The sequence below is a fragment of the Triturus cristatus genome, chromosome 3_1 (assembly GCF_964204655.1).
Source record: "Triturus cristatus chromosome 3_1, aTriCri1.1, whole genome shotgun sequence".
Lineage (NCBI taxonomy): Eukaryota > Metazoa > Chordata > Amphibia > Caudata > Salamandridae > Triturus > Triturus cristatus.
This window is the reverse complement of record NC_140583.1, coordinates 607881047-607895578: the sequence shown is the minus strand read 5'-3', so window position 1 is coordinate 607895578 and position 14532 is coordinate 607881047. Positions and strand designations below refer to the sequence as shown.

General features: G+C 43.8%; 1 protein-coding gene across 2 annotated transcripts in view; it reads left to right on the top strand.

Annotated features, from left to right (window-relative positions):
* Nucleotides 1-14532, top strand: part of LYSMD4 (LysM domain containing 4) — an 89085-nt gene that overhangs the window by 27845 nt on the left and 46708 nt on the right. For both annotated transcript variants that reach the window (XM_085644530.1, XM_085644531.1), the window contains exon 2: nt 6954-7241. In XM_085644530.1, the coding sequence (XP_085500656.1) occupies nt 6969-7241 (273 nt within the window). In that variant the 5' untranslated portion in view covers nt 6954-6968. The remainder of the gene's footprint in view (nt 1-6953; nt 7242-14532) is intronic.

The window sequence follows — 14532 nt, the reverse complement described above, 5'->3', positions numbered from 1 at the left end:
AGGTACCACATTGTGGTCGGCTAAGCACATCAGGAGAAGATCGCACATCTCCAGAGCCTCATTATTAAAAAAGATACCATCTAAAGTGTGTCCTGCTTTATGAGTAGGTAAATCAACAACTTGGGGAAACCAAAGTCCTTCATCAATTCCAACCACCTATTGGACTCACTGCAACCAGTCTCCTCCAGAAGGAAATTAAAGACACCCAGAATTGGGACAAGTGATGTAAGGTCCCAATGTAAGGCTCCAATCCTTGATAAACCTAGTCCGGGGACCGGGAGGGCAGTAGACCAAGAGCCAGGAGAATGTGTTGTTATTATTGGCCCTATTGGCCTTGAATCCTGTTTGTAACTATGAATTATTTTTAAAGTATTTTGGTTTGAGCTGGCCATTTGCTTAGCTCCTCAATAGAAACATGGCATGAAATTTTGAGTCAACTTCTAGAAACAGGAATTTTCTGTGTTAGATTTGGAGCCTTTTTAGGTCTCGGCTCGAAGGCTGCGCTTGCGCAGTCTCGATCCGAGATTTAATGACTTGGAGAAGAGGGGCTTGAACCCGCCCCTCTTCTCCCCTGTTCTCCATTGGCTGGCCTCTTGAATGCTGGCCAACCATTGGAGAAGAGGTCCGTCATTCCGATTAGGCCCCGTCCTTTTCGGATCAGGGGGCGTGTTTTTTTCAGAAAGTATAATTATCTCCTCCAGCCAATGGCAAGAGGAGATAAAAGCAAAACACGCCCCCGAATCCGAAAACGCCACTGCGTTTCTCCGAGGCATTTCTGCTCTGCCTCGGAGAAAGGCAGTGGTGTGCTTGCCTTTTGCTCTGCCTTGTTTGTTTTGAGAATCTGGTCACTCTAGGTACAGGCCCCACCTGTGGCCGGATCCCACCATTTGTGCATTGTCCCTTTTCGTACATTTGTTCCGGGGCCTATTTTCTGTCGTAGTCCGACCCTGCCTGAGCTCTGTTGTCTCCGCTCCGTTTATCTGTACCCACACACAGCAGCACGCGCTGCCTCCGGCCGACCCCGTGCCACTCATGATTTCCCCAGGTGCAGAGAGTTAAGCAGTTAATCGGAGGCGCCCGGCCCGTGCCCTGGCCCGGCGCTCCTCACCGCTGCCAGCAGAGCCGGCTCCCCCCGTGCCCAGCTCCCGCCACCAGCGCTCAGACACGGCCTTGTGACCTTGGACAATGCCCTCTGCCTGCCGCTGGCACGGAACCCGTCCTCTGACAGCCCTGCCCCAGCGGCTCGCGATGCAAGGCGCAGCGCCTGCTCCTGCTAATGAGGCGGGCACCCGAGCACCAAGGGCCACGAAAACACTGCTTAATGGAAGTTTCCACGAAAAAAGGCTCTATTAAAATGGGAACACTTTGCAACATTTGACAGCTCGATGTATTACTGCGTCAGTCCGGGAGCGCATCCTTCACTTGCATACAGACATCTGTTGCCGTGTAATTACAGTCCACCTTTTTGTGTGTCTGAATTTTGAATATTTTTCATGTCTGTCTGTCTAGCTGTCGCGCCACCTATAGAAGTTCTCCAGTCTCAAGCCCGCTATGTAAATATACACGCTCACTCGTTCTTTCGAGTTTAGCCCTCATTACGGGACATAACCTGTGAATTCTGGCGCCTTTCGCGCCAAAATCTGCTTGTTTGGGTATTTACAGGGCCTTTTCCCTTCGATAAATGTCAGCAGATTCGACATGCCAATATTTAAATGGGGTACGCAGACTTTATTGAACCCAGTAATAAGCTCTGACCCACTGGTAACTGCAGCACCAACGGCAAACAGGGGTTTGTGCAGGATTATAATTACAGAGGCATTTGTAATCCGTGCATTAGGTGTCTCTAGGGTTTCAGTACATTGAGTCCTGAATAGAAGTGCCCATTACAAACAAAAGTTTGTACAGGGATCAGAATTGAGTTGTGTGGCAATTACCTCGTTTTCGCACTCACAAAGGAGACCTCGGCAGCTGTAAACGGGCCTCGCCTGCTTAGAATCCCTCTGTGAATTCCCAGCAGGCACAACAACAAGCATTTACAATGCAACGGTCTCGGCATTGTTAAAGTTAGAGCTATTGGCATTGCTCATGACATTATTTTATTTATTTATTATTTTTTTTTTTTGAAAACCTTTATTGATATTTCAATCAATTACACGTATGGGCCTACAACCCCCGGGGCCGGCCGCTAAACAGTCAGAATAACAGAAAGCAAGTCTATCACAGTCAGCACCTCGGGGTGCAAAATCTCGACGTTAGCATACTCTCAGTCTCTGAACGGCCCAAGTAGGAGACAAGGATAATAAAGGTTTACATTTTATAATAGAAGAGGATGGAAGGATCAGGCGCCAAACAGTTTCCCAGCAGCGAAAAATGGCAGGCAGAATGATGAACGTAAACAATAAACAGCAGTCTATCTAGGCAATGGCGCTGAAACAGGAAGTTCAGGATGTGAAGGATTGACACGGCCATTTGCGCCTGCAACCCCCCTGCCCCAAGACCCAGGAAACTCCACGGAAATTATGGCACTCCGGAAACAGCAGTGATTAACAACAAAGGAGTTCAACCATGCTGATCCCAGAAAAAGACAGAGAAGAATAAGAGAAGAAAAGGAGGCCATAGAAAAAAGGGGTTAAAGACTAAAGAATCCCCCCCCCAACCTCCCACCCTGCACCTCTGCAGATGAGTACGACCCCCCCCCCCCAGCAGTGTGCCTGTCGCCCCTGAACCAGACCCGAAATATAGAAGAAACAGAGAAAAAGAGTAGGAAAAAAACCCCACCAGACGGGGGGGTAGAGAAAGTATTAATAAACTGGAGGAGGGCCTGTAAAACACGCCCCCGGCTTCTCCCTCCCGCACCATACGTTTTCCCGCAAAGCATACAATACAGAACACGAAATCGACCCTGTCAAAGTGAAGTAAGGAGCATTACGCACTTGGTACACTAACAGTTATGCCGTGAGAGCACACAACGCCCGAGCCCGCCCGCCTAGTAGATGACCATCTCTGAAGGGTCAGCCTCATCCTTGGCCACTCTTTGCAAACCCACCCATGCATACCCCTCGTCCCAGTGCCATGTCCAGTGTTACCAGGAAGAAAAGCGTCCAATAAAGATCAGGAAGCGACACACACAAGTAGGGTAGAGGGCTCTGAAGGTCGACACAATCAGCTCTATGGAGGGTCGTCTTTCCCAGTGCTGAGCCAGGATTTACACTGCACACCAGGCCCAGGAAGGCGGAATCAGGCAGAGTAGGCGACCGTTGCTTGGATGTTGCCTGAGTCGTCGGAGGCCGCGCACGGGACAAGGCCACCACCCCCCACTCAGGTCCGAGACCTCCGGAACAGACCAGATCCACAGCCAGCTGATCGCACGTTAATATACTGTCCGGAGAGTCCAGGCGTGCACTATTCACAGGGGCGGCCACTACACTGTCCCCTCGTGCGCGGTGTAAGAAGTACCAGTGTACCTGGGGATAGGCAGGCGGCAACTGTTCCAACGCTGATGTCACTCCATCGAGCTTGCTCCCCAACACCCAGGCGCCGTGAACCAAGGTGGAATGAAGGGCACCGAGGGCCTCGAGAAGGTCACCGTACCCCAGTACAGCTCCCGGCGCTTGCTCCGCTACGCTCCTCAGAGGCGCACCCTCCCAATCCTGCTGCAACCCAGTGTACAGGATAGTGGACACTGTCCTACCAAAATGGCCGCTGGGTAGATCCAACCCAGATCGGGACCGGGACTCAGGCCCAAGCGCCTCGGGTTCCATGTCGCTGGAAACAGGGTTCCGGGGACGGGCAAATGATGTGTCCGGTGTGTGGTCACGGGCCACAGTCGTCCCCACCACGGACCAGCGCCCGCGAAAATCCGGGAGCAGCCCGCGAGAATCGGGGTGAGTTACGGGCGGCGTCCGGGCAGCTCACCGGCGAAGGCTGAGGCAATCACTGGAGAGTCTTGGAGTTGCCACCTCGGGCACGCACCCGTTCCGCTACGCTTAGTGGTAGGAACGACCACGGCGAAACGCAGGCCGACATTCGCACCACTCCGGCAGTCCGACTCCACCCAGTCACCGAAGGCCGCTGTTGTTGCACTGCCGCCCGGCCACGGCGTCCACTCGAGGTCCCGGCTCCAGGGCTGCACAGGCCGCAAACTTCAGACGGACATTTCTCCGGCGGTACCGCTGCCAGAAACTTCGGGGTCACACGGTCGGTTGCCGCTCGCGTTCACCAACACGGGCAGATAGCGCAGGCTAAGGATCTCGTGCAGGATATCTGTGCGTGGTGCGGAGGTTCACGGAGCCGGGAGCCTACGCTGCCATCCCGGTCGCCATCTTGGCTCCTCCCCCCATGACATTATTTTTGTTTATGTTTTTAAAACATGTAAAGAAACGGCATTGTTATTTACAATGTCAATAGCTTAATCTGTGTGTGGGTGCAAATGCAATAGGTCTCGCATTTGAGAGCAATGCCAATAGCTCTAACTTTACAAATGCCGAGACCATTGCATTGTAAATGCTTGTTTAGATTGAGTACATTAGCAAGCCTTTCCATGATTCAGAGATTGCTTAATTTATGTAGCTCGCTGCAAAACGGTGTACAATATGGATGCTCAGTAGTCTGGCTTGTATTTTAGACTGTTGATGGGATACCACTAATTGGGCCTGGAGCAGCTACTTTCTAGCTAGATTTTATGATCCCTTTTACCTTTTCATGGTCTGGCCAATCTGTATGATTAGTGAGTTACGTCTGAGGACAGGTAAAGAAGCCCACTCGATTTGGCAATGTATTGGTGATTCAGGCCCCTCAAAATCATCAAAATGTTTCTAGACCTGCAGGTCGAGTAACTTGAATAATCTACTTGACCTTACTGTAATGTGCTTGAGCCGTAAACTGGTCTCAAATTGTGTGTTCATTGGCAAATATTTTATTTTGCAGAGTTTGCTTTTTCTTCATTCTCACATATGAGTGCACCTTCAAATATGAATTCAGCATTTCTTCTGTAGAAAACAAAACTCTTTTGTTTGACTAAGTAGACTAAACGTTTGCTCCATGTGTAATAGAATGTAGCCAACATACAGGGTACACATGATCCCTGACTTGTCTCTCAGTTTAGTGATAACTTTGCCATCAGGTCAGGGACGGGAGTGTTTCTCAGTTCATGTTTAAACACTTACTTTTAATACATTCATTACTAAAGCATGATGTGGTGCGCACTGTCATTTACAGACAGTAAATGTCCAAGAAGTGGCCAATAACCCTCCCTCTACCTAGCAGCTTTACTGATAAAGCAATATAGTGTATTAACAATAATCTGTGAAAATCGGGTTTCAGAAAACATATTAATCATTTGCACATCACCAAGTTAAGTGTCCTGTTTTTTTTCATCCTATAAAAAAAAAAAAATCATCACACAGATGTACAAAAATGGGCTTTCACAACTACAAAAATATATTTTGAAATGTTTGTACAGTTGAGTTATTAGCTATTTAAATGTATATTGGTAAAAACCTGATACTCTACAGCCTTTCATTTCACTCTTCCTACAACAGGTCAGCGAGTTCACTTTTCAAAATCATGGAACTCTGCAGTCAGAGAAGGAAAAGTAATTGTTAATTGACTTCTGACCTATGTCTCCGGACCCAGAGCAAATGTGACAAACTAAAAACAAGATTTAAAGTCATATTTATTGCTCCTTCACTTTCTGACAGAACAGAACACCTGTTCTTTGCCCACTTGCCAGAACGGGTGAGTGGGTCCTAAATTATGGCTCGACCTGATAAAATCTGACACGCCATAGAGAGTGAGCAAGTAGATTTTTTGAGGCTTGCACGGGTCTCAGGAAATGTACTTTTGTTGCAGGGCTAAAAAGTAAATGTACAAATGGCAGGATGCGCTTCTAAAACCAAAAGATTTAGGGCCTGTAACTTTCTGGTTATACAAACGGTTAAGACTTACACATTGCAATTTATCCCTATAATGTAGTGGTAGTGGCGGGTCTTCCCACGAAGTCTAATCTTGCTAACCATCATGTGCTGCCTTGATGCTATACTTTGGATTTATCTCCAGTTTTGTTTACGAAATAAAAAAACAATAAACGTGTTAAAAAATGTACTGAAAAAAGTAGCTTGCTATAAGGGATTTATTTAATTTCGTTTGGGAAAGGTTTAAAACATTTTTATTATGAGCACGCAGTAGCCGTTGAGAATTATTTAAACAAACTCAAAAGGAGAGTTTTATTACAGATTTTATACAAATTGTTTGTGAGCAAATACAATCGAGGGGAGGAACGTCTTTTATGAAAATACATTTGCTTTGGTGTAAGTTGGGCAGAATATCCTTTAGACCAGACTCCTTGATTTTGCCCTCTAGTGCATTGAATATTTGCCCCTTCTGGATTCTACTACACTTATCTTAACAAATTTGTATTATAAACCAAGTCTGAGTGTGAATAACTCGTTGATCTTGTTTTCACCTGTGCTATGACAGTGTTTCCTTGTTGAAATTTTATATTATTCAAGCATGCACAATTATTATTAATAGTAGCTCTTGCAAAACGGTATCATTCTTCGTTCTTTAATGGTTGTATGGCATGTGTTAGTGTTAATAGATCCAGTCATTTTATTAATGAATGTCAAATTCTTTCATGTAATTTGTTTAATATAGAGCTGCAAACAACTAGATTACAAATATGCCGGCAAGTAAGTAATAGGTGTGCTAAGTTACAAGTGGTAGTTAAATGGTAAAATGAGTGCAGCAATTCAAGGTCAGCAGTGTCTGTATTTAAGTGGCAGAGATGGGGTTCCAGGGGTTCATCTAGCAGCCGTACACGGACCCCTTCAGCTTTGATATTTACCTCTAATGCATCCATAACACATCATGAAACCTCTGGAAAGTAAAAAGGGCTTATCCTTATATCACTGTATAACATAATACATCACATTAATTCAGATTGTCCCTTGCAGGTGTTCACATGAAAAATGAGGCTGAAAGAAGTGTCCGCCCAAACCTTCCAGGCCCCGGTTAGTGTCCATGCGGCCCAAGGCAGCCATGTTTATATGTTCAGAAATAACAAGTCTGATTCAGAAGACTCATCCGAAGAAGAATTTGATGTCATGGAGCTGCGAGCCAGAGGCAGGGATCAGCAAAGGCCAAAAAACTCTAATCATAGACCTGGAGATGTGATGCTCCTGGAGCGAGAGATCACAGAAGAAGACAACCTAAACAAACTTGCTTTGCAGTACGGCTGTAAGGTAAGCAGTCATCAGCATGCTGCCTGGTTTGACTGTGTGAATAGTAATATGTATATACTTGAAACTTCATTGTACAGTATATCTTCCCATGCTGCTTTTACAAACAAATGTTCGCCCACTTTTACCCTCTCCAACATCTGCAGCATTGATACGAGTTGGACAGGTGGTGTCTCTCTACTGAAGTTCATTGCCGAGTTGCATGGCTTTAAAATGTTTTTGTACTGTATCATTAGTAATATAAGTCTAAGAATATTTAAAATGTTGCGGACACCTTTGTGAGTGGCAAACATAATTATTACCTAGACTCAACAATCACTCTTCAGCAAATTATTTTTCCTCATTTTGTAAGAAACACTTTGGTTTTAAAGTTCCACCACCAAAGGATATAACCGAGGATATCCATAGTAAGAGAGCCACAGACTAACCCATCGTTTTTTAAATTGAACAATTTTTCAGTTTTTTAACGCAGTACATATGGTTTCTAGCAAAAAAAAGTAGACTAAAAAATGTGAGCTACAACAATGTATCAAAAAAGTAAAACATTATTAAGCTAACAAAAAAATTAACAAAAAGTTATATATTGGGAGACAGTGTAAAGTATTTTTAAAATGCTAAATTTGTTTTAAAAATATAAATTAAATGCACTTTTAAAAGCCAAAACATTTCAAATAGCCTGAAAGCAGGAGAACGTCGTTCTGTGCTGGATGAAAAAAGTGCAACAGTTCGGTAAAAAGTGAATGTAAAGAAGGAAGATACAGAAATGGCGTGGGGAGCAAAGAAGACATGGGGCATGGGAGCGAATGTGATTGGATATTGAAAACGGCAAATGGAGCAAGTAGGTCGCAGCAAATCAAGCAATGGCAAAGGCAATATGTTGTGCTTGCATTTTTAGTCTGCCTTAAACCTTTTTTAAAAGCCCATAGCAGTGAAAAAATAAAACAAAAAAAGGCCTACTTTCTGTATATATTACATCTATGACATAAAGAACTTATTATGTGATGAGCCAGTGTACTTTTGAAATGTAAAATAGTCCCTCATACATAGACATTCAAGCAGCGTAGTGATACACCAAACAGTACTCCTTTGGGCAGAGCTAAAGCTCCTTCCATGTATATATCAAAATATCTGTAACAGTAGGTTTCACAGTCAACTGCACTATCAAGCCTGACCTAAAAATTCAGAGAGGAAAAGAGGTAGGACAAATAAGCAAGGGAGAAGGGTGACTGGAGAGAGAGAGAGACAGAAAACCGTAGAGCAGATGGATGGTCAATGGAATGGAGAAACTAGGAGTATCTTTCCTTCAGATATTAAAACAAGCATTTGCAATGCAATAGGTCTCGCATTTACGTGAGTTTTATCTATTGACATTGCAAATGACAATGCCTTTTATTTTTGTTTTTGTTTTTAAAACATAAATAAAAGGCATTGTCATTTACAATGCCAATAGCTTAAACTCGCGTAAAAGCGAGACCTATTGCATTGCAAATGCTTGTTAATACTGCGACCACTGGGTGGCATGGATGTGAAATGGACTAGTATGACCTAGTTCTCTTTTCAGCCAAGAGTACTTGAGGAGCATGGGCGTTGTGTCAATAATTGCGCTGTTAAAAGCAAAGCGATCCTCATCATCATCACGTTTGTATAATGCGCACTAGCCCAGCAGTCATTTAGCCCTACTCAGTGACCTTTTGGCGCCGACCGCAATTTCAGTCCTGATAATGACGTGTGTCGTGATCCTTACACCCGGATGTACTGTACTCAACCCTACGGGCATAAATAAAAGTGAGATATACCACTCGAGGTCTTCTTCACCCACACAGCAGTTTGTGGTGCTTGGTGTCTTTTATTGTTGTAGGGTCTGGTGGTATTCACGGGGCAGACAGCACAACATTTGGTGATGCCGGACCGGCAAGTCACCGTAACAGTCCTAGCGAACACCCACTAACGCATTTGTCGCTATCCGCATCTGCGCTTCTGCCTCCATGCGTCAGCCAGCTTCAGCCTGCGTGGTGCCGACCGCACCTTGCACTGAAGGATTTTGTGTGTGAGCTAAGGTACAGTGACCCAGAATAAAGTGGGAAGGGGGATGTAGTGAGCCACTCGGCCACTACGTTATGACCCTGACACCTGGATGTACTGCACTCCGCAGCCAAGGGTGTAAATAACGGGGAGTAAACCCGCACATGGTCGCCCACACAACAGTCTGTGGTATTTGATGTCTGTTATTGTTGTGGTGTCTGGTGGTATGCACGGGTCAGCCTGCACAACAATGTGGTCTTAGTCCAAACACCTTTACCCATTTTGTAATTTACCTGATGAAATAAGTTTTGGATGAAAAAAGTGTTCCAGTGCTGTTCTGTGATCACCCGTTGTGATTGTGGGGTGGTTCTAGTAGGTGACAAATGGAGTGCACAGCATTCCACCTTGCAGATGGGGTGGCTGATCACCCGGTACCAATTTGTCCCTCTTCCTCATCCGTAAGAGATGCATGTACACACATCCGCGTGGCATTCCTATTGTAAAGAAAGAGAACGTGGCACATACAATATTTACCCCCAATGAAAATATGGCCACATTTGCACTCGTAGAACAGGCTTTGTTTGCAGGGGGTATGATGTGCTTCAGATGAGTTTATAATTTCTAAGACATTATTAAGGCATTTTACATTTAAGATTGAAAATGTCCGCATCACGTTTCCAAAGAGTGAAAGTTCCTGGAAAAGTGTTTTTATTCGTCGTTTGATTTGACCTATTGCAGATGGGTAATAATACGCGTGTTCTTTCTTTGCTGATTCAGCAGACTGACATAATGCCTACTTATGGCAAAATATGCAAACAACGTTCACGAATGTACCACACAGTGCCAGTTCTGGTAGGGATGTTTGTGGTTAGCAATGTTAGTATTGTGCGTACCATTCCCCAGCTCATTTTATCAGACACAGAATGGTGAAAGGTTGAGTCAGTCCTGTTCGTGCCCGATGCCAGATGCAGATATATTTCTGCAGCAGACCTTTTGATTGTTCCTTGAATATATACCACGAGGTTTGTGTGAGCTGTAATCACAATAAAGTACAGTTTACATTATCTACTTATCCTATATGCAGAGTCCCTTATGAAATTTATGCGTTAATGTACATACCTGGTGCACATGCCCGAACAAATAGTAGACATGAGCTACATACAAATGCTGATAACAGAGCACATTTCAGATGTGGGAGCTTCTTGGTTACAGACAGCAATTTACTGCCTGCATCACCATCTGGTGGAATCCGTGAGAAGATGCAGTCTTTAGTTTGTCAAAAATGCCCATGTTCTGCGACTACAGACTAAAGAATTTACAGCGTGCCCGCAAAGATATGTAATAAGCGCCGTCCCGAAAATGAAAGATGACCGCGCTGCAGCCGGAGTATGGGGATCTCTTGTCTTTATGGGGCCATGTGTGTCTAATTAGAAACACATGGCCCCATAAAGATAAGAAAGTGCTTTGCGACAGACGCAAAGCAGGCCACCGAGTCCGGCTTGGAGGCGAAAGGGCATCTACAGAAAACCCTCATTTCCAACGGCAGGCCACCGTTTAGCATAAACGGTGACACCAGCCAATGGAAATTAGGGGTGGGGCTTAAAGCCCTCTTCTGAAAGTCCTTTTCAACAATAAATCTCGCGAGGCGAGCAGCGCATGCGCTGCCCACGCCACGCAAGACCTAAAAATGGCACACAGAGCAGGAGATAAGACTGATTGAAAAGTAAAATACACCGAAGGGAAAAAGTAAAATACACCGAAGGGAAAAAGGTGCCAAAGACAGAGCCATGGTAGGTGGGGGAGGAGAGGTGGGGAGTTAGGGGAATGTTTCTCTTTGGTATAAGACTGGCCGGCTTGCTGGTCTTGTGTTGCCTCTGTTGGTGTGCTGCGTGTACCACGTTGATAAATGCCAATAAACCTATTCTAAAACAACAACAAAAAACAATTACATAGTACAGATTTAGACTTCTACCTCTGTTTAAAAAAAAAAAAAGCATGGCAATATATGATAGCCATGACATTTTTGGTGCAACGTTTTTAACGCTTTATTTTTTATTTTTTTGTAGGGGATCTTTTTTCACATACAAACATATTTAATCGCTGTTATTATTCCCTAACTGAATGTTACTCAATTTGTCGACCTCTGAAAGATGGTATTTTGAATTCTCTGGGTCGAGATTCAGATTAGACTACAGAACACCTATATGTCAGCAGCAGACATTGCTCAACGTTGTGTTGGGATTCAGAATGATCTGCAGATCACATACATGTCAGCAGCATACATTGTTTAACCTGCTTAATCCATCTTGATGCTCAGTGTCAATTATGTGTCAACCACATGGCAGAATATGTGTCATTTCAGTAGAAGGAAAGAATGATTTATCATTTGAAAGCAGCTGTGAGATTGTTTGAAAATATCGGATGGCCGTGAGGAAGTGTGGTGAGCTGTGGTGTAGCGATTAAATCTACGTGTTACCCGGAACTGTGGGACCTCTGTTGTCAAGGATGAAAGATGACCTATCACTTTTGAGCAAACGTATATTAGTGGGCTAATTTAACTTCGCTTAATGAGATTTTAGAAAGAGTTTCATGGTATAGGTACTGTGATTGTCTATACATTTATTAATCATACACTATATTCTAATCTTCGCATTATTTAGACTACACTTTTTTCATGAATGTATTGAAAATAAAATTGTCCCGTGCAGTGACCAACTTCTAGTTGTTGCTGATGACTCTGGTGGATCGCGAAGCAGAACGTTTGTAACTGCACCTGAGTGTAATTGCGCACGCTTGTGTAGGAACAATCGCCTCCACATAAATATTATGTACATGGTTTAATATGGGCTCAGTAGAGTGAGCAGCTGTGCAGAGTTAACCGCTGCGGTCCATCATGTGTGTTAGTCCGTGCTTAGAACGACAAGTCTGTACTGGAAAAAAATATTGCTGACGTGAACTCATTAAAGATAAAAGGTTGGTGTCAAAAGTTCCCATTGTGACACCGACCACCTCAGAAAAAGACCAGCCGCGAAATCTGTTACAAAACCTCTTTTAGGGCCACAGTTCAGCACAGCAGTGGTCGTAATGCACTACAGACCTGCGCCAAACATCATCTGGAACCACTCTTCCCACCTGGATTACCCAGCTTTGGGGAATTAAATACAATGAGTTGGACCCCTTGTCTGCCAGTGTTGATCTCTTGCAAATGAATGCCCTGGATCTGCATTTGAGTAAGATGAATTTACTGTAGCTATATTGAATTGCGTCCCATTCAGTTCCATTAACAACGCCCATGCCTGTAGAAAGTTGTACTTGCACAGATCTTGTGATCTTCAGAAGAAAGCACATAACTGTTAAGGAAAGTTTTTGAAAACATTAGGATAATTTCTGTGCGCATATACCCTTCACTGCTAATGTTGTTCTTACAATTTTAGCTTGATTACTAAGCTGACCTTTTCCATCCCAGACACCGAAAGATGCCAGGTGCATGTAGGTATTTCATAAGCAAGCAAAAATAAATACTGTGTTTAACATTCATGGTTTTGTTATACTGCACAATCCCCACACAAAACCAGGTTTCAGAGAGCTTTACAACAGGATATAGACTAACACTTATAATTTGTCCTCCTTTTACCTTTGAAAGTGCATGGTAGCAATCCCTTCGGGTACGTCTGTGGTCTATGGTTGTTGACGCCACATCTGCGCTCTATGGACACAAACCAATAAAAGGTGCACTTGCTAAGAAAGTGCCGTTATTGGACTTTAGGCAATGATCCCAATCCGGGCAGTTGTATTGAATGCTAATGCCCTTGACCAAAGACTTCTCATTATAAGTCTGATATCTACAATGGCTCAAATATCTACAGTGGCAACAGTTAAACAAAAGTAATGAGGGCCTGCAGTAGGCAAGGCTAGGCATACCTAAAAGATAAAGATGCCACAGAACCGTACAGTGGTCACACTGAGTCGCAAATCAAGGTGTCAATGTTCTCTACAATTCCAGTTGGAAGTGCACAGGAATAGATTAAATAGCTGCAACATAAAAACGGATAAGGATACAGCCGCGACAGAGTCGCAAGCTTTGACTAATCAGTGGAGATAATGAAACGTAATTGTGGTCAAGCTCAAACGCAGGTAATAGATGAATCAGTCCACTATGCCAGGTCTTAAACAAAATGATAATTTTGAGTGAGCAGTGACAAACTGAACATAAAGAGTTTACCTAAAAAGGAATTGCAAGAGCTTAGCAGGACTAAAACTAGAGTGTAGAGTTAAGGAGTATCGACATGACAGTGAAGAAGTTAGGAGTGACAAGCAACAGGAGGCACAAGAAGGGATTAATGCTTAACCCCTTCACTGCTAGCCCCTCCCCACCCCCCCCCCCACAATTCACCCCACTTGCTAAGCCAATTTTTGGCTATTTGGGGTAGTTCGCGCTTCGGCCACTGTAACTTTTTGTCCATATAACGTATCCACGCCAAATCTGCGTCCTTTTCTTCCAACATCTTGAGTATTCAAAAGGCACCCAGGGTTTGTGGATTCCCCTGGAGGGAACAAATAAAGTAGCCAAAATACAGCTAGTTTTTTTTGGGTGGGGTGGGAAAAAAGTGCTACAGAAGAAAGAGTCTGTTTTTTCCCTGCAAAAGGTATCAACGAAGAGTTTGTGGTGCTAAAATCAGCATCTTCCCAGCTTTCAGGAACAGGCAGACTTTTGACATAAAACCCACATTTTCTACAAATTGATGGCATTTTACTGGGACATAGGTTATTTTTCATATTTTTTGTGCTTTCATCCTCCTTCCAGTTAGTGGTAGTAATGGGTGTCATAGCAATAATGGAACCCGGAAAACTATACATTTCTGAAACAAAGACAACATTCTGAATTCAGCAAGGGGTCATTTGTGTAGATCCTTCAAGGTTTTTCTATAAAAACTAACAATAGAAATAAAAAAAAATGAAATTGAGTTGAAAAAAACAGCCATTTGTGTCAAAGTTTTCACCTGCAACTACTTCCAAGTATGGCAGATTTTTTAAAGCAATATACTGTTATGTCTACTGGACCCTTCTGGTTTCGGAGATCTATCGGAATTATAGGTTCACCAAGAACCTGAGGTACCCAGAGCCAACAACTAAGCTGCGTCTTGCAATGGTTTTTCATTCTGTATGGGGTATATAGCAATTCATTTGGTAAAATATAAAGAGCGAAAAATAGGTACTAATGAAACATATATATTTCCGAAATGGTAACAAAATATAGAGTTTAAAGGCAGTG